General features: G+C 52.6%; 4 protein-coding genes and 1 non-coding gene across 5 annotated transcripts; 4 read left to right on the top strand and 1 right to left on the bottom strand.

The window, feature by feature from the left end:
* Positions 1-1,119: 1,119 nt before the first annotated feature.
* On the top strand, positions 1,120-3,519 carry J4E93_003443 (uncharacterized protein; the record flags this gene model as incomplete). The annotated part of the gene is made up of 3 exons (XM_049341379.1): positions 1,120-1,135; positions 1,183-1,936; positions 1,983-3,519. The coding sequence occupies 3 exons, from the start codon at positions 1,120-1,122 to the stop codon at positions 3,517-3,519; spliced, it is 2,307 nt and encodes a 768-aa protein (XP_049200884.1).
* A 482-nt stretch (positions 3,520-4,001) lies between these two features.
* J4E93_003442 (uncharacterized protein) lies at positions 4,002-5,721 on the top strand (the record flags this gene model as incomplete). Its single annotated transcript, XM_049341378.1, has 5 exons — positions 4,002-4,198; positions 4,251-4,456; positions 4,505-4,919; positions 4,969-5,500; positions 5,557-5,721. The coding sequence occupies 5 exons, from the start codon at positions 4,002-4,004 to the stop codon at positions 5,719-5,721; spliced, it is 1,515 nt and encodes a 504-aa protein (XP_049200883.1).
* A 154-nt stretch (positions 5,722-5,875) lies between these two features.
* On the bottom strand, positions 5,876-9,216 carry J4E93_003441 (uncharacterized protein; the record flags this gene model as incomplete). The annotated part of the gene is made up of 3 exons (XM_049341377.1): positions 5,876-6,903; positions 6,953-8,938; positions 8,985-9,216. The coding sequence occupies 3 exons, from the start codon at positions 9,214-9,216 to the stop codon at positions 5,876-5,878; spliced, it is 3,246 nt and encodes a 1,081-aa protein (XP_049200882.1).
* A 608-nt stretch (positions 9,217-9,824) lies between these two features.
* J4E93_003440 lies at positions 9,825-9,896 on the top strand. Its single transcript has one exon. It is a non-coding gene; the product is annotated as a tRNA-Met (tRNA).
* Positions 9,897-14,201: 4,305 nt separating this feature from the next.
* On the top strand, positions 14,202-15,941 carry J4E93_003439 (uncharacterized protein; the record flags this gene model as incomplete). Its single annotated transcript, XM_049341376.1, has 2 exons — positions 14,202-14,290; positions 14,336-15,941. The coding sequence occupies 2 exons, from the start codon at positions 14,202-14,204 to the stop codon at positions 15,939-15,941; spliced, it is 1,695 nt and encodes a 564-aa protein (XP_049200881.1).
* Positions 15,942-20,354: the final 4,413 nt, after the last annotated feature.

Below are 20,354 nucleotides of genomic sequence, written 5' to 3'. Positions count from 1 at the left end.
AGCAAATCTTTGCTTTTCGATCTAAGGATTATGACAAAAAGAGGGTGAGGTGCGTGTGGTAGTAGAATGCTGTGGACAATAGAAAAGCTGAGGTTTGTGGCAGAGAAGAAGCGGCTTGGGGCTTGTCCGGGTCAACAAATCACACACGGCTTCTCAGGAGCTAGATGAGATCTGCTTATCTTCAATGGACAACGATGCCCTATGGGTGGGACTACAACACACATTGACCGTGTCGAAGCCTTGCACGGATAACAAGACGAATTCGGCGATTGCGACAACGTTGCGCCCTGTTGGGAAGGGTGGGTTGTGGGTCTGTGGACAACGTTTCGCGCCGGAGGCATTTCCGGCAGCAGGGTCCCGTCCTCATTCGCGTTGCGATGTTCCCCTTACTTTCGACTTCCCATGCTGAAGTGTGCCTGTTGATATACGTGCAGCTTTCACACTGTGCCGCGTAGGCAATAGGTATACCAAGGAAGTGCGCGGCATGCCACACTGGTGAAACGCCCTCCCGTCACCTCAGTGGCTGGCTGTTGATGCGGGGCGTCCGACTACCCCTTCACGTGAACTACAACACCCCTTGCAGAAGGTATCGTCGGAACTGTCTTTTTGAGTCTGCACACGAATCAGTAGGGGAAACTATACCGACGCGCACTGTTCATGGGCATGCTCAGGTGATGGTCACGAAAGTGCCGTGTAAGCGCTGCACGACTGCGGCCTCCTGAGTCCTTATAGCTGAAATGGGCAAAAGCTTCATGACCCTTGTATGTTCGAGAATTCGGCTAACAACAGAATCGGTGTTCACTCGGAACCAGTTCTCTGAGGCTATCGCCTTTTGCGAGCGGGATTTTGATTTTCGCATAGCAATGTTGATCATTGCAGCGTCTCGAGCGGTACCCCGCAGCGCAAGGAGCGTCGGGCAATCTGACACCGAAGTGTCCGTCCATACAGTACCGTACGCTCCAAGCAAACGCCCACGGGACGGACCGCATATCCGAACGCCAATATGGTTCTTGGTAGCATGGGACGATTGAGAGAAGAACATCAGACGTCAATCACGACAGCATCGTCGAACTGTCCTATACTTTGTCGTGAGCACCTACATTCGAAGACGACGCGAACATGAAGTTTCGTGATGGTATGAGCCTCGCAGCCTGTGAAATGTTGCCGCTAATGATCGTACAGGCATGTGGCTGGTCAATGACCAGTTCACAGTTCAGCATGCCGAAGAAGTCTATACTGTCACGCCTCGGGAAGACAACAAGGCGGTCACCCTATTATGTCCAAGCAGGAAGATCTTCACTAGAGGCGATACCTTGAATCTAAGCACCATCTCCGTGGAGATCGAAGCCCAGTTCGACGGCGTCATCTCACTCGAAGCTACGCATTTCGCTGGTGCTAGACGAATGGGACCAGACTTTGACTTGTATCCGGCAGGCAAGCCGGAGTGCAAAGGCGAGATCTTGAAGCAGAAGAACGGGACCACAGTAACTTCAGGGGGACTAAGCGCGACCATCAGTTCTGATGAGCATACCTTCGACATCAAATTCCATGCCACTGACGGATCGAAAACATTGACTTCTCTTCTCCACCGGAGCGTCGGACTAGCGTACTCACCCGCCCTCAGCACGCCCAAGAGTGTGGAGGATCTGGCTGCACATAAACATTACATGTTTACCCAGACTGAACTCAGTGTCGGCGAGACTATCCACGGTTTAGGTGAACGTTTTGGTGCATGGAACAAGATTGGTCAGAACGTTGAAGTTTGGAACGAAGATGGTGGCACGTCTAGCGAGCAAGCTTACAAGAACGTATCGTTCTGGCTCAGCTCGAGGGGTTACGGCGTCTTTATCGACACACCAGATAAGATTGATATGGAAATTGGCAGCGAACGATGCTCGAGATTGCAGACTACAGTTGAAGGGCAACGCTTGAAATGGTGAGCATCGCGAGTAACTCGATTGATCTCCAGGCTAACTTCCAAGGTATCTCATCTATGGACCAAGCCCTAAAGAAGTGTTGACCAAGTACTCTATTCTCACTGGCAAGTCGAATAGGGTTCCGGCATGGTCATACGGCCTCTGGCTCAGCACATCATTTACGACTTCCTACGATGAGCAGACCGTCCGCCACTTCGTTGAAAAGATGTCAGATTCCAAGATACCAGTCGAAGTATTCCATTTCGACTGCTTTTGGCTGCGCGCTTTTCACTGGTGCGACTTTATCTGGGATCCAGAGAGCTTCTCCGATCCTGCTGGCCAGATCAAACGCATGAAAGACGATGGGCTCATCAACAAAGTCAGTGTCTGGACGAACCCTTACATCGGCCAAGCAAGCCCTGTGTTCAAGTATGCGGCCGATAGAGGTTACTTGCTCAAGAAAACGAACGGTGATGTATGGCAGTGGGACCTTTGGCAAACTGGCATGGGTATCGTGGACTTTACAAACCCCGAAGCTTGCGACTGGTTCCGCGAGTGCATGGAGAAGCTCTTCGACGTGGGTGTCAACTCCATCAAAACGGACTTTGGTGAACGGATACCAACGAAGAACGTCCAATGGCACGACAAGAGCGTAGACCCAAGCCGCATGCACAACTACTACGCCTTCATCTACAACAAACTTGTCTACGAGGCAGTACAAAAGCGGGAGGGTGAGCATGAAGCCATACTGTTCGCGCGCACAGCATGTGCAGGATCGCAACGCTTTCCACTTCATTGGGGCGGCGACTGCGAGTCAACACCCGCTGCGCTCTCCGAGTCAGTGCGTGGTGGCCTGAGTCTTGGGCTTGCATCCTTCGCGTTCTGGACGAGCGACATTGGTGGCTTCGAGGGCAAACCGCCACCTTGGATCTATAAGCGCTGGGTCGCATTTGGACTGCTCAACTCGCATAGTCGACTTCATGGCTCGAATTCGTATCGCGTGCCATGGTTGGTCGACGATTCATCGGAGGAACCCGAAAACTGCACTGAGGTCCTCCGACACTGGGTGCAGCTCAAGCGCAGCCTCATGCCATATCTGTTCGCGCAGGCGGAAGAGAGCGTCGCTAATGGCTGGCCTACCAGCGTTCGCGCCACGGCTCTCGAGTTTCCAGATGACCCAACATCCTGGTATGTGGACCGCCAATTCTTTGTTGGCAGTCAGATCCTCGCTGCCCCGGTCTTCGAGGAAGACGGTAGCGTTGATTACTACCTACCACCAGGTCGTTGGTTCAGCTTCTGGGACGGTAAAGAAATGCAGGGCGGTCGATGGATCAAAGAGAAGTATAGCTTCCTCCAATTACCGTTGTTTGTTAGGGAAGGCACTGTCTTGGTGCTCGGGCAAGCAGAGGGCGAAGGCGGCTTTGGATATGACTGGCTCGCTACCGGTGGTGAGGTTAGACTTTATGGCGTGAAGGAAGGTGACAAAGCGACTTTGGTGGATACCAAGGGCGTCCAGAAGGGTGTCTTAGAGGTCAGCGCCGATGGTGAGCTCAAAGGTATGGATGTTCTGGGCGGAGAGTGGAAGGTCTCGAAGCTAGGATAGGCTGGCATTCCGGCCATCATGAGGGGTCATGTATCCCGCACTTGTCCTTAGCAAGTCTCAACGGCCATGAGCGTAAAGCAGAGCCGCTGCAACGGTCCTACGTCAGCGAAGCGAGCTAGTGGGGGCGTCATTCATTGGCGGAAATTCAACATGCCTCCCCGCACGCTACTGTACCCCAACATGCTCCCACTTATTCCCCGGGTTTTATGACTGCAAGATCAGCAAATAGTTTTCCGCCAGCAGACATGTTCAAAGTCTATGCAGGATCGCACCGTGGAAACTAGGCGCGAACTTCCGGTTAAATGCTTGTTACGCGAGGCTGGTCTGAAGGTGTAACATGACCAGCATGCGTCGATGGCGCGGGCACCCAGTTGCTCGGGGCAATATATACCTGCAGCGACAGCGCGTTGAAAAGGACTGTCACTCACAAGTTCTAGTCTTCCGTGCGAGCATCGCTGATCTGATCGGCCAAGGTAGCAACCATGGGTCTTATCTTCAACATTGCCCTTGCCGTCTTCGCTGGCACGGGCAGCTTCCTCTTCGGATATGACTCTGGAGTAATGACCATTGTCATCCAATCACCCAACTTCCTCGCCTTCTTTGACACAGAGAAGACATCGCCGATTATAGGAGCCATCAATGCGACGTTTTCGGGTGGAGCGTTTTTCGGTTCGCTGATGTACGTGGATGCCTCTTGAGTAGAGAAGCTGGCATGTACTGACGAATACTAGGGGAGGATTTACGATGGACAGATTCGGTCGCAGGAAGACGATCATGATCGGAGCCCTGATAAACCTGATCGGAGCTATACTCCAATGCGCCGCCCAGGACCTCGCTATGATACTCGTCGGACGAATCTTGGCTGGATGGGCAGTAGGTCTAATGTCCATGTCCGTACCCATCTACCAAACCGAATGCGCCCACCCCAAAACGCGAGGTCAGTACTTCCAAATCAACCCAAACTTCCCATACTAACAAAACCCAGGTCTAATCACCGGACTCACACAGCAAATGATCGGCGTGGGTTTCATCGTTTCCACCTGGGTCGGTTACGGCGCCTCGAAAGTACCCGCAACAAACTCCTTCTCCTGGCGCTTCCCCCTCGCTTTCCAATGCTTACCCTGCTTGATCATCATATGCGGTATGCTCTTCTTCCCTGAATCGCCGCGTTACCTCGTCGAGATCGACCGCGCAGACGACGCGCTGAAGGTGCTTCGCAAGTTGCACTATAACGGCACCAATGACGAGTGGATCCAAACCGAGTTCAACGAGATCAAGTTGACGATTGATGCGGAGAAAGCGATTACTGCGCCTGGATGGAAGGTCATGTTTACGGTTCCGGTGTGGCGGAAGAGACTCATGCATGCTACGCTTGTTCAGGTGTTTACGCAGATGACTGGGTACGTTCTCTGTCAGTTCGGTGATCTGGTCATACTAACGTGATTCCAGTATCAACGTTATCGGCTACTACTCCACCATTCTCTACGAGAACCTCGGTATTGTCGGCGACCGCAACCTCCTCGTTACCAGCATCTACAACATCGTCGGCCCCGTGTTCAACCTCTTCTTCATCGTCTTCCTCCTCGATCGCGTTGGTCGCAAGAAGCCCCTCCTCTTGGGTACGATCGGTATCTCCATTGCCCTCATCTGCGAGGCGATCATCGGATCTCAGGTCGAGGGCGCAACAGGATCCCGGAGAGACTCACTATCTGCCGCTGGTGTATTCTTCTTGTTCCTGGTATCTTGCATCTTCTCCATGTCGTTCGGTCCAATTTCTTGGGTATACGCCAGTGAGATCCTTCCGCTGAGTATCCGTGGACGCGGTTCTGCTTTCGCAACTGGATTCGGTAACTGGCTTGTGGGAACAGTGTGGAGTCAGGTGTCGCCGATCGGGCTGGGTGAGATTACTTACAAGTTTTACTTCATATTTGTGGCTTTCAATCTCTGTGTTACGTTCCCGACTATCTGGTTCGTGTTCAAGGTACGTATTTCCCCAGCAGAATTTGACAGGAGAATTCACGCTGACCAATCTTGTAGGAAACGAAGCAGCTCACACTTGAGGAGATCGACCTGCTGTTCGGCGATCGTGCGCTTGGCACGCTTCCTGACGACTTGGACGACAAGCAGCGGGTAATAGAACTGGAGAGGATTGATGCTGCGAAGAAGAAGCTCGCCGGCAACCAGGTCACGGCTGTGCATTAGATGCAGGCGCCTGGAAAAGTCGGAGTCTCGGGGCTTGCCATGCTGATCGCATGGATGAGCTGAACGCTAACTGGGTTGCTTGAGCTTGCCGAATACAAATATATTATCGTCGTCCATCGGTGACGAATTCCTGCACCCGCGCTACAACATAAAGCTAAAGTCCCCTCATGATATCGTCAATAGTGACAGGTTTTCGTACCGCGTTCGAGAAGCCTTCGTGGAAGGATACCCATATCCTCCCTACATCGCCCTGCATCTCCCCACTGTCTTGTTTCCTCTTCGCTTCCTTCCTACTCTTATCTGTTTCTACGATAACCCTGCCAAAGAAGTCACGTTTCACGGCCTTCTTGCTGGCTTCAGCAGCCTTCTCCTCCGTCGTCTTCTCTTCCTTCTTGCTAGCCTCGACCTCTTCCTCGTTTTCATCCATACCACCGCGACGCTTGCGATTGGCATGTTCACGAAGAGCGGATTCTTTGCGCCATTCTTGTTCCAAGACGCTGCGAACTGCGTAGCGCCCTTTGTCGTCTTTCCTGCCGGCAAGTGTTTCAAAAGTCGCTAGAACGTCCAACGCGGGTTCCATACGCCAAACGAAGCCAGCATTCCTGTTCGCCACGTCTTCAGTCTCGATGCGTGACTTTTCGAATCGGATGCCAGTAGCTGTCATTGCTTCTACAGCCTTCTTGACAAGCTCTTTCTCTGAAGCCTTACGCACAGAAGCGGTAGCGAAAGACTTCGATCCTGATGCGCCAGTATTGACGAGTACGGGTTTCACGTCCGGTGACAGCATACGCAAGACGTATGGTATTAGTTCCATGGCCATCTCCTCTGGACTTCGGAACATACGCGTCAACGGTAGACTTAGAGTTGTTTGCAGCGCCATCAACTGACTCCTGCTCGCCTTCGTCTGCTCCAAAGCCGCAAAGCTTGCACCAGGTCCTGAAAAAGGTGCTAGTTGCGCATCTGGATCTGCTACGGGGTTTGCAGATGATCGGATGGGCGAAGCGAAGAGGTTGTGGAAGGCGAGAACAGAGTTCGAGAGGTATGGTGCCAGTTCCCATTCCTGAGAGCCGTGAACCGCCGAGTTGAGTGTGTCATGGAAGTATAACCATTCGTATGCAGCAGATGGCTTGCTTAGGAGAGTATCGTCTTGAAACGGTTTCTCGGGATAGGCAGTGAAGCAGTCTGTTCAGTGTTAGTATTGGATTACGCCGTAAGATGAGGTGAGATATACCTGTCACGATGCGATCGCAATCCCCGCTCGTATCGACCATCTCCCTAAGACGATCCATAGCTCGCCGTTTGCCTGCTTCAGCAACTCCGATGACACCGCTCTTTGCCCTCGAGGCTGCAGATTTCGCATCGGTCGTTTCAGCTTGCTTCGGGAAGCCAGCACCCTCACGGAATACGCGGTCGACAACGTCCTTCGCACCACCTCTTCCTAAACTTCGAGCGGCTCCGCCACCATGTCGCAAGTCACCGATGAGGTTATCTTCTATCCACTTCCGCGATAGATGGGGCCTCTCCTTGGACTTCACATCGTGTGATGATCGTAACCGAGCTGCTATCCATTCGGCCACTACCATAACCCCACGAATGTCTCCTTCGCCAGTGCCACTACCAGTCCCGCCCTCTTTCTTTGTGCTGACACCCCAGGTAGCTTCGCAGAGACGGCGCACGCCATCCGAATCGCATTGGATGCCTTCCTTGCCAAAGATCTCCTGCATGCGCGAGACGACCATGTTGAGGGCGGGTTTTCGGATGTGCACGATCTCAGCCATCGAGGACTGTCGCAGTGGCCGCAGCGAAGGGTGGTAGAGGTCGTTGCAGATGAGGATGAGTGGGCGCAAGAGTCTGAAGTTGTCACCCTTCTTCTTCTTGGTGCCGGCTGTTGACTGCTGCTGACCGAGTGCCTTTGTGTTTCGCTCGTCCAGATTTATCAAGTCGATAAGTGCCTTGACGAAGCCACCTTCGCCTGAGCCTCCGCTGCCAACGACACCATCTACTTCATCGACCACGACGCATACTGGCTTTCCAGCCTTTCGCACCTTGCCATTCACAGTGCTGGTATTCACACCACGCACGTTCTCAGTCCCAACCATATCGCGAATGCGGCCTTTAACGACAGCACCGCTACGCTCGTCCGAAGCGTTGATTTCCTGCACTTCATAGCCTGCTTGTCGTGCGCAGACATGAGCCAAGGTTGTCTTTCCGAGCCCGGGAGGCCCAGTCAGTAGCAAAATCTTGCGGTGTCTCTGTTCGTCTTCTTGGAACCCGTCCTTTGCTTTCTTGGGCTTCGCTTTGCCAGAGCCAGGGAATACAATAGGGTCCCACGCCTTCAGCCACCGCAACACGGATCGATGTGTGCGTTCGTCTCCCACTAAGTCTGTGAACTTCTTCGCTCGGTACTTCTCAGTCCACATGAGTGTACGGTTGGTCTTTCCATTCTTGGCCACCGGCTGCTCGATCGACGGTTGTGCTGCTAGGTCAAGATTCTTCAGAGACGCATTCATGGCCTTCTCTTGATCAAGCGCCTTGGCCTCGTCCATGAGCTGATGGATGTTGAGACCATAATAGCTCGTCCTCGCCTTCCCTTCCACGGGTTCGGATCGAGCCGCAATGATCTCTTCGTACGTTTGGGTCTCGCGTTGGGCCTTCTTGCCTATGTGAAAGGCCTTCCCCGACGCGTTACGGGCCAGGACACCTGGTATAGACTGTGCTGAAGTTGGCTGATATGACGTTTGCGGTCGCTTTACCGGCGACTGTGATTGTGACTTGAAGCTGTAGTTGTCTAGGTCGTCCACTGGTATCGATTCGGGGTCTGCAAACTCATCCTGGCTCGCAGGGGGTGTGTAGTCTGCTAAGCCTTCCGGAACAGCTGGGAGGTCTTTGATGCTGCTAACAGCCCTCCGCTTCAATGTGTGCTCCTTCAGCGCCGCAATATCCTCTTCATCGTCAGAGTCGTCCAGAAAGCCTCCAATCTTGCGTGTGGCATTGTTGTTTGGCACATCTTTGAGTGGCTCTCGTGCGTCTTCTGGGCGCTTCCTCTTCTTCGGTGAGGGCGGCTGGGGCATTGACGAGCTTGGCGGGTATGCGATGGGCGACGAGATGAGAGGCATTGCGAAAGTCGGAGGCGACGAAGGGAATGTCGTGGTTTCTATCGAAGGTTCAGTCGGCAAGCGCTTGACTGGTGACTGCTTCTGGCGCTTCGCAGGCGTGTCTGGCGGGATTAGTACCAGTTCAGCGCGTGTGCACGCTGGTAGTACCGGTTGGTCCTTCGCCTTCACTCCTGAATATATCGGCCACGTTCCAAGCGCGATGCTGTATGACGATGCCGGCACTGTTCTTCTTTGCCGTGTCTTCGGCGATGCAGTCGTGCAATGCGTCTAATTCGTCGGAATGGGAGGACGGAGCGGGCGCGTTGTCGAGGAATTCGAATTCGGAATGTAGTAGCGCGGGATCAAAAGAGGACGGAATGCCAGGGGAGTAGCTACTCATTGGTTCCGGCAGGTGTCATGGTTGGAGTTGGAGGAGACGCGGGTGACGGGGTGGAGATCTAAAGTGCGTGGGACGCGTCGCGTTGGAGCGCGTTTTGCCGCTAACCACATTCGCTTTCGTCCCATGCAATCGATTGACTTGCCCACCATGCTTCACACATCAATTTTAGCACTCAGCAGCGTGTTAATCGACCACGCCATGCTTTCTTACGGTCAGGCTTTGACGTCTGTCAAGAGCTGAATTCCAATTTCGTTACTTTTTCTGTGTTCGTCTTTTCGCACACCCTGCATCCTCATAAGAGCTTAAATCTGCCCCTTACACAATGCACTACGCTCCACATCCTTAGCGCTTTCTACGCGTACAAGACACCTGAGCAGTTTGGAAGTAAAATTTGTACTCTTCAGTATTCGCAAGGAGTCGAAATCGGAGTCATACCCCGCCCCACCTTTGTCACCTTGCTGAATGGATCAGCCCAACTTTCAACTACCCTTTTTCTTACCAACGTTGAAATATTGTTCCAACAAGAGGTCAGAACGGGCTGTAATAGAAGCAGTAGCAGTCATAGGTCTATTAGTTCACAAAATTCACATCAACCAGCAACCACCAAAAGCTGCTTGGCGCAGCGGAAGCGCGCCGGGCTCATAACCCGGAGGACCTCGGATCGAAACCGAGAGCAGCTACACGTTGTGCATATTTATTTTATTTTTGCTAGACCTTTGCCCAGGTAGTTGATCACCTACGTGTCTAGGCCGGGGTTAAGCAACTCCTTTTTGCTACCCCCTTCGTCCCCAGTCCCAATATAAACTGCTTTCATTACGGTCATGATATTCAGACTTGTGCAGGGGGAAGCGTCTTACTTGTGAGATTATGGGCTGTGTATTATGCAACTGCTACGTCCTATAGCCATTCTATAGCGACCTCGCTTTCTTTCAATGCAACACCTAACCTACTTTGACACGCTGTAGGCATAGGCCACTATCTGAGTCCAGGTAGGACAGGGAACTAGAAAGACAGAAGATCAAAAGGACAAATCACTCTTGACTTCTGATTTTGCTCCGACCAGCTCCATCAGCACTACATCAAGTCCTAACAGTGTCCCAAGTACATCCACCATCCTCCTCCCATCCCCTCCAAACCCTCTCACATTGCACCTTCCACTCCTTCTCCCCAAGCTGCCTTTCCACAAACTCGACAAGGCTCATCCGTTTTTCCATCCACTCCCAATATCCCCCTTCGACCCCTTCCTCCCCACCACAACTCGCCAGCCAGGCTCCAGTCTTTGCACCCTCATCCGTATCCACAGCGACATACCTTTCTGTCGTCTTGAGTACCGCGAAAAGAGGATTGCTGAGCCATGTCTTCCAGGAGACGGCGAACTTGCCGAAGATAGGCGTAGATGTAAAACCAGGACTGAAGGAGTGCGCCGAGCGTTGGTTGTGTGGGGTGGAGTCGAAGCGGCGCTGGAGGAGAGCGGCGAAGAGGACTTGATGTGCTTTCGAGAGCGCGTATGATTGAAGGGTAGTTGTTCCTATACCAAGATAGGCCTTTGTCTTTCCCATAAGCCTTCGCATAACGCCGCCATCATCACCAGTGGTCTTTACTGTCATGCTGTCCAGATTCGGGCGCATCAGAGTTTCCGCCGCAGCATAGTGTCCAGTACTGCTCGTAAAAACGACTCTTGCCTTCTCGCCTAGATACCCTTCGAGCAGATTCGTCATCAAGAAGCTGCCCAGAAAGTTCGTGACAAGAACCACGTCGCGGCCTTTCTCATCCTTAGTCCTCGAGCCTTCAGGAGGCCCCGCTATCCCAGCATTATGGCAAAGCATATCAATCTTCGTGCCATCCTCTTTCCACCTCTCACAGAACGCACGTACACTCTCTAGATCCCCAACATCGAGTTTCCAGCAAAATAACCTTTTGTTAGCCTCGGACCCGAGTTGCGAAACGATGGAAGCCAAGGCTGCATCGCCTTTTTCGAGATTGCGGCAGGCGAGATACACGGTTGCGCCTTGTTTTGCGAGTGAAGTCGCGATCGAGAGACCGATGCCGCTATTTGCACCTGTTACTATGGCAGTTTGGCCTTGCAGGTCGCGACTGGAAGGGCGTTGTGGTGTGTAAAGGCGTGCGAAGATGATTGTAAACATAGCCTTTGCCATGGAGGTGTAGAAGTTGAGGTAGTCGGATAGCGACGCCATGTTGGAGTTTCACGATCCAAAACTATCTCTGTGTCGTCGGAAGCTTGAGCTGATGCGAGGGCGGATCTCAGGAGGTAGACTCTGGCGCATGTTACCTGCTTTGAGCATATGTACAGCCGGAGTGCAGCACCGCCAAGGTCACGTCTCCAGGTTATGACGCGTACATTGGCTACGAGGCAGTCGCAACTTCCTGCCTAAAGCACGTTGGGAAGTATTGTACCAGCACGATGGCTTCGCCTTGGATGGTCGAGGGACGAGACGCATGGTATGACGCATTGTGGATGGATCGTACGAGAGGCACAAGTGGGGTTGCGTTGCTGAAAGCGGCTAGCTTTGCGCACGCTTCCCGTCGCTGCAAGAACGCTGACAGCTTGGAAGACGGCTACACCAAAACAGCGAATATTCTCGCATCATAAGACTGTTCGCAGAAGTTCACATGCAACGTAGTACCGTAGCGTAAAGAGTTGGAAAGCTAGGATGTACCTCGCTCAGCCGTTGGCCAAGCGTGTTGTTTGCTAGGTGAACTGGCTGAAGTCGACTGCGCCTGCGTAGAAGCAACAACGCGACGAACTATGGATATTACACATTTACAGCTGACGATGTGCTGTCAAAATGTGACGCAGAATCGAATGACCGCGTTGGCGCGGCGGAATGTGAGGACACCATTGACGTACGGTGTTTGCGTCTTGAAGAGGGGTGCATCATAGCTCGCTAATTGAAGACGCGGGAATTGAGGTATTGAGGATAAGTAAACAGAATCAGAGTGACGTTGCAAGCAAAAAGGACGCACGATAACACTCCTAACTTTCAGCTCGCCCTGCTCTCCCCTTCTTTTAAATAATCGCTCATATGACCGAGAGCAAGACCCCAGAAACACGCTGCCCAGCGCCGCAAGCAAAGACCACAGAAGCGACGTTGTGCCAAACAAACTCCTCAGCCGCAGTCAGTCCGACGATTTCCTCCAAAGACCTCGATTCAGAGATATCCAAAGCCGCACATCAAGTCCAGCTCATCGAGTTTCTCGGTGCGCATCAACGATCTATCAAATACGCATCATATGCAGTCGAACAGGCCCTTCGTGGAAAGCAATCGAACCGGATGAGCAGCGAAGATGTTGCTAGGAGATGGCTTCATACTGCGAAGGAAGAGATTGAGAATTGGTCAAAGCAGACGAAGCACATGGTGGATGAAGTGGAGGAAGCTGGCAGCACTAGGAGTAGCTAGACCTTGTGGGGCACCTTGATGCATACAAACTACCAAAATCTGAATAACAAGGCCGCTCCCAAGATCATGTAGCTACGTCCTCAGCGTTGACGCGGCAAGGTTCCAGCAAACCAATTTCGTAAAGTCTTCGCGGGAGCGATCTTGAGACGGTAATGAGTGTCTTTATGGTGGAAATTAAGGATGTCTTTCTTCTCGTTGGCTTGTGCGGCTTTTACTGTTCTTCTGGCTTTACTAATTCCTCTGAAGATATCGGAGCACTGAACGTGGTATTCCAATCATATGTGTGTCTCCATATGGACGAGCAGTTGCTACAGCCGAAGCACAACGCAGTTTCGGCGGAGGGGAAAGGCGCCTTTGGCTCAGACTGGAGCTCGGCCATGGTTCGGGCGGGCCAGTGTGGATAGAGTGAGAAAGCGGCTCATTATGTATAAGAACGTAATGCGCGTTCGTAGTCGACAAGACGATGAAGCCACGACTGTGTGAAGACGTCAAGACGGTGCGCGTGGTAGCTGCATCTTTGGGCTTCTGTCGCGGTGGACTGTGCTGGCCAATCAGAGCGACTCTCTCAACGCGACTGCTTACGTCATGATTTCTGCGTTAGTGCGATGAGAGAACGCGTGCTCTCCTAATGTCTCAGTTGCTTTCCAAGATGCCAAATTGCACGATGATGAGGTGCCACACCTTTGATGCTTGGGTTGAAGTGTCGAGAGCAAGTCAAAAGCATAAAAATCTTGGCGCATGGCTCTTGCGCAACAGCCTGTTGCTACCTTCCGACGTCCACGAGAACAGTCCATCGTGACTAGAGCGACGCATGCGCTACATCATGCTGTCTCCTAATTTTCTACACGACGCCAACAATGCTATTTACAAGGTGTGTTGCGGCTGTCATCGAAGTCTAACGTTGTTGCCGAATACCCGTCCGATCCGAACTCCCAAACGAACGGCGCCATCAGTGCGGGTCGGTGGGTATCGTCCTGTTTCAGCGCCTGTAACGGAAACGACACGATTGGACGTTCACTTCGAAGGAACCTGACAGCGGAACCCACATCCTGTCAACGCACGACAAGCCTTGGTTCAATCACGGAGTGGAACCTGCGAAATTGGGTGGCAGTCTCGATTTATTAAATGGACATCCTCCCATGCCGTTGTGCCATATTGTTGTGTGTCTAACTACGATATATCTTTCTTCCTTGTTGTTGTTCCTTTTGCTTTGCAGCTGCGCTGCGTCCTCTCATTACAATGCTTTCCAACTTCACCGACAACGCGCTAGTCGCTCGTCACATTCAAAATGACGCCGATGTCGAATATACCATCGACTATTGGGGTTATGCGGTTCGGAACTTCCCGTGCACCAATGATCCTGGGTCTTGCGAATATCTTGATTCTGTTTACGGCAATCACCAAACATCGATGATCTTTACCTTCATCTTCTGGGCTGTCCTTGGTGCGATCCTACTTGCGATTCTCATATCTCGACTTGTTCGACCACGAAGAAAAGATGGTGCCAGACAGAGCCTGTTGTATCGCCTCGTTAGGCTCACATCTTCCATTGTACGACGACATCTCATGCCTGAATGCTCCAAGGTATTCAGATACACTACGAGGCTGCAAGTCCTGATCCTGGCGCTGCTCTGCGTCTATCTGACAGTCTTTTCGTAAGTCAGAATACCCTCACGGCATGACATAACTGACGTCCAAAGATTCACCGGGATCACCTACAAGACATGGATTACACCAATCAAAGGCACCAACTTACACAACACCCGCAGCGGCATTGGTGGCTTTGCCGATCGCATTGGTGCTTTCGCCTTTGCTTTGACTCCCCTGACCATCGCTCTGTGTAGCCGCGACTCTATGCTCAGCATGGTAACAGGTATCCCATATCAAAGCTTCAACTTCTTGCACCGCTGGACAGGTCGCATCATCCTTGTTCAATCTTTCGTACATGCTATCATGTGGACGATCGTCGAAGCAAAGCTCTACCAACCGCAACCAACAACGTACAGAGAATTCATCAGTCAGAAGTATATGGTCTGGGGCTGTATCGCGCAAGCCTTCATCACCTTCTTGTTTATATTCAGTCTTAGGCCAGTAATCCGCTGGACGGGTTACGAATTCTTCCGCAAGTCGCATCTCATCGTCGCTGGCCTCTATCTAGGAGCCTGCTGGGGCCACTGGGAGAAACTTTCGTGCTGGATGATTGCATCACTAGCCATCATGGGCTTCGATTTGGTCGCCCGCAGCGTTCGCACTTGGCTCATCCACACCGGATACAAGGACGGAAGTCTCGGTCTCGGTTTCCGCTCCATCCCAACAACCATGGAGACGCTCAAAGACCCAACCGGTACCATCATCCGCATGACATTCGCTCACAGCCACAAAGCCTGGGAGATCGGCCAGCATTACTACCTGACCTTCCCTGCTCTCAACATCTGGCAATCACACCCCTTCACTCCGGCTTCCAACCCTACAAGCTCTTCGCCAGTACAGAGTCACACATACATCATCCGCGCCTGCAAGGGCGAGACTGCCAAGCTCGCTGCTCTCGCTGAACAAGCCGCCATGTGCTACCCGCGGCGCGATGCTTCCACGCCAGTCATAATGATGGGACCATACGGCAGCGCCATCACGAACGACGAAGTCTCGAACGTTCTCGCAGTCTCTGGCGGTACTGGCATCACCTACACCCTTCCCGTCATCATGCACGCATTAAGCGACGCCTCCCCTGCGCGCAACATCGAACTTGTCTGGACAGTGCGACATCTGGAAAACCTTGCCTGGATTGCGCCTGAGCTTGCCTATCTGAAGTCTCAACTTGATGGTGCCGGTGCAGGTCGACACTATACCGAGGACAAGCTAGAGAAGGCACCAATAGTATCGGTGGAGGCGAAGAAACGCTTCAGGATCCGCATCTTTGTGACTCGACCCGATACGACGAAGTACCAAAGGCCATCTCACCAACTCCATGATGACAAAGATAAGGACTTTGGTGACGGTGGCTCATTGTCGCAAACCTCTTCCATTGACTCCATGTCTCTCGACCGCAAAGTTGAGGAGCTCAGCCGCCAATACCCTAACTTCACCATTACATGGCTGAACAATGCACGACCGAATATTCCCTCCTTGGTCGACACTTTCATGACCGAGACGGTCGAGAAGGGTAGGACGCAGGTTATCGGCTCCGGTCCGCCTGAGCTAGGTACCCAGCTTAGGGCTGCTGTTGCGGCGAAGAACGTACCTGGGAACGTTTGGCGGGGTGATGAGGCGAGTGATGTTGAGTGCGTCTGGGACGATCGCATGGGATAGGACGATAGATGGACATTCCTTGATTACTTTCGCTGTAGATATTTGAAGCAAAATGTGCATACAAAGAGACATCGGTCTCGCAGTTCATCACACTGGGCTTTACTTCCACGCATGATTATCAACTGTCTGCGCACCACGCCAGCCTAAGAAAAAAACTGAACAGCCTGGAGCCTACATTGGCGCTGGGTCGCCGCCTTTGCAAGGGTTTGGCTTAATGTAGCCTGCAGACCTGTTCAGTGTTTTTCTTGTATGCGGTGGCACGGTCAAGACAGCTCTGCCCTCGGCCTCTCCACTGGCACATCATGCAACTCGCTCATCTGCGCCATATGTCCTCCAGATGCACCGCCATCAGTCTTCAGGGCAGGAACCTTTTCTGCTTCTGCGTGTACAAATTGCGGTTCCGATGCGGCTTTGCTCCGCTTGCGCTTGCGCAGTATGCAACACGTTCCAAGCAGGATGAGAGTTATCCCAACGACCCCACATACAGATCCTATCGCTATCTTTGCGCCTATGGGCAGATCAGAGTTCGTGTTCTGGGGTGGCGAGGGAGAGGCTGTTGCGCTTGGGCTCGTTCCGCTGCTAGTGAGAACTGGAGTTGAGCTGGTAGCAGCGCTAGAGGTTGACGAGGACGTAACGAGGGCGGTACTGTATTGCGACCATGCTGTCAGCGGAATGCATTTCATGGAGGAACTGTAACGGCAACGGGTAGTGGTGTAACTGACCTGCTGATCGTCGAACTCGATGAAGACGACAAGGCTCCCGCATCCTCGATCGCGAATCGCCCATTGAAGGTGTAGGTGCAGTCGTTCACGCCTGCATCACAGATTGCCATGAAATAGTTGTCTTTGCCTACAAGCACACCGGATGGTATCCAAGTGTAGCTTCCGTTGTTAAGCGTTTCACCTAGAGCTATCAGCATTTGTCTCAACACTTCTTGCGTCACTGGAGTCCTGAGATCAGAGGAGGCTTACTTGTTATTAGCACCGCGGTTGTATCAGCGAAGCGAAGATCAATCGACACGGGACCTGGGGTACCATTGGACCATGAAATCAGGTACGGTTCCTCGGCTTCGATGACTTCGCCCGCTGCAGGGCTGCTCATAAAATTGTTTCCATCACTGTACGCGACGGTGAGAAAGTAGAAAACAGCGAACAGCTGTTGAAAGAGTATCATGACTGATGCAATGATGTATCGCTGGGGTAGGAAACTTCTGGTCTACGCGTCGCGCGCCATGCCCCGGTATGTGTACCTACCTACTAGGTGTGCGAAGCCCCCGAAAGGACCCCCATTGCCACAACGGGCAAGTTCGAGTTGGTACGGCTGAGGATCGTCTGTGGGGGTGGTATTAAAATTGTTAGGCGGAACCAATACGCAGTAAGGTTGTGTAGTGCAAAGGCGCAGTGGCTGTACCTAGGCGTTCATCCTGCTGACTCAAATTAGTATCGCGCACGGCTCAATACAGTGACTATTGGAAAGAAGCGGTAGCTGATCTCATAACAAAAAGATGTTCAATTTGATTGGCTCATGTTGCGTATTCAGTACGACAAGCTAGAGGATGGCATTTCGTGGCTGGTTTCAGCCTTGCGGCATGAAGTCAGCTCTCTCTGCGGGAGCACCCGGAAGCCTCGCAAAGCATTTCTGCCTCGCTTTCCCATCACCGTTCACGCGTAACATGATTCTCATGCCACAGTTGTTCTATCCATGTTCAACTCTTCTCTTCGCACGGTCTACAGCCTCTTCGTGTTCGGTGGAATAATCGAGTGAGCGTGTGCATCAACAACGCCAGCACACTGACGAAATTGACATGGAAGAAGTCTTCACCAAAGGCGATTCCACAGCCCAACGGACTACAGGCAGAAAGCTGACATCGCTGGCGCAACATGTTTCCCCGCCGTGGATGGCTCCGCTACCAATAGTGAGGGTCGTTCAGCGCGATGGCCGTGCAATGGCGCCTCTGTCCAGTATGTGTAGCCATTATATTTGTGCTTATGTAGGTGTTCGCTGGGATAGGGAGCACCCTATTCAAAGGAAAACCCGAACACGCTAGAGCCTACATCAAGATGAAATCCTGCGAAGTTGGTGGCCTAACGGCGACGTAGGCTCCTGGGTGTTCAGTTTTTCCCTTGTATGAGGTGGGAGGGCGCGATCGCCAACTTCGAGACGCTGAGACGTGGTATAGGCATGCTTGAGGGGGGCCGTAATGCGAGAATACATGCGAAGGATATCGAACTTAATTGACGTTAGTGGTAGACAACAACGAGTTCAATGGGAAGACGTACCAGAACAACGCGACAACGGATGGTATGTTGATCGAAGCTAACAGAGTTCCACACGTCGCCATTTGTGACTACCTTGTATCATTCTCGAACAAGCCTCTATTGTAAATGCAGCTCAGCAGCAGGTAGTAGCATTGTAAAGTTTAGAGGGTTAGTTGTAATATCGCGTCTAGCGAACTGGATGACGCAGACACTCCTAATGGTCTCTTCTTTCCAAAGTCCGTGTGCGAACACGGCGAAGCGGCTTTGGTTTCTCGAGTGGCAATTACCGTAATGGTCTTATTCGATGAGCGAGAAGACATGTCCGGGATCCAGTTTAACTGAAGCTTGAGTCGGCGATTTCGCACGCGCGGCCCTAGAGGATGCTGACACGCTGTCGTGATATGCGTACAAACGGATTGCGCTCGACATGTTCGATGTTTGCGCAAAGTCAGTGATAGGACAATTGGTAGGCAGGGAGTCAATAGAGCCTGGGCTGGAAGAGTCGATGGTTAACCATGATGCTCGCCCGAGGATCTGGTGTTCAGGGCATGCAGGGCCTTGCCGCTAGCGCACCCGACGCGCCAACGCCCGCGGTCCCCGCCCAAAACACTGACACGTGACTGAGCGCGTTGGGTCTCAACGGTCAGTCAATTCTCTCGGCTTCCTGCTTTAGAAAACGAAATTGAATGAGCGGCTTTTCATGAGACCCTCTGATTCTATCATGCGTGACTACAGTAACTCAGTCTACCTGCGAACAACGAAATGAGCCCAACGAAGCCTCGCGATACCCCCCAGCACCGGCTGCCGCTGCGAAGCCCAGAACACGACCAAACGAATTACATTCCAGGTAGCGCGTGCTACCTCGAGGAAGCGAGAGTACCGAGCAGTTCAAGAGCTAGCTCTCGCCTCCACGTCACCAACCCATCGCTCGCGAACAGTTCTTCATCGTCAAAGCACGTCCACGCCTCGAACCTCGCATCGGTGTCCTCTTCTATCGAATCATCGACATCGATTAAGATTGTGCAGGCGACAGTGCTCTGGTCTTCGGTACCCGTTCTTCCAGGTCCACCACCGTCATCGTGATCTCCAACGACTGAGGCTCATGACGCATGGCTCTCCTTCCCAAGGTTCCCGCTGCGCCTCACGGAAAGGCGATATTTCCTTGCCACGTTCTCATCTGAAGGTGAGAGAACGGATTTGTACACGTCATATGCTTGATCGCGCGATGCAGTCCGTGCGTCCTGGGATGGTCGAAGGTCTACTATATAACAGCACTCTTCCTCATACCTACACCAACAATCAATCCACTCGGTGCCACCGACGCTCTCCACGGCAGGACGATCGCGCCGGCTATGACCTCACTTCATAGTGAGGTCAATATCGATGTGCTTGCGGCGGAGTAGGAGCACTATGATACCAAGCTTCTCGCACAGCGCCGCGACGTGTAGCGGTGCTCGGCCGTGAGCGTCTCTATGATTGACATGCACCATGAGGTGAGTGTGACTCTCGTGCGTTGGATCATCTTCAGGTAAGAGCATTGTTGAACTGAGGCTGCCGTTACGAGCGGCTCGATGCCAGATGTTCTTTTTTCTGGGCTTGAGCAAATGCTAATTCGAGTAGCCCTCTTTCCACGGTATCGGCGCACATTCCGGACGGCTTTGTCGCAACAATCGAGCTTTGACGGGTCGCATACAAGAATACCTTGATCAAGTCCAACAGCATCTGTACCAGACCCCAGTGTCCTTCCGAGAGCCCCTCGAACAGCAGCGAAGTCCAGCTATCCCTCACGTCACCCCGATCGGCCTGGCCATGTTCCAGTGATACGCGCAGCATCTTGAGACTGCCGTCCTGCGCCGCCGCATGCCGCAGCCCATCTTCGAAGGACCGAAGGGTCGATTGACATCGACATCCTGTCGATGTGGCAAGAGCGCTACCGCCTCTGTGTATCCATCAGGAACAGCGGCCTGCAGTGGCATCATCTGGAGGCCAGATAGGTCCGGACATCGACATCGAGTTCTTGGTCGTCGAAGGCTTTGCGCATCAGCGGTATGACATCCACGTACCCTCTAGGGCCTGCAAGATGCAAGGTAAGTGAACTCATGTATCTCACTTGGTGTTCTCTGCTGACGATTACTACAAGATGCTGGATTAGTGT

This window comes from Alternaria ventricosa, assembly GCF_023758065.1.
Source record: "Alternaria ventricosa strain BMP 2768 chromosome Unknown scaffold_5, whole genome shotgun sequence".
Classification (NCBI taxonomy): domain Eukaryota; kingdom Fungi; phylum Ascomycota; class Dothideomycetes; order Pleosporales; family Pleosporaceae; genus Alternaria; species Alternaria ventricosa.
This window is presented reverse-complemented; position numbering and strand designations above follow the sequence as displayed.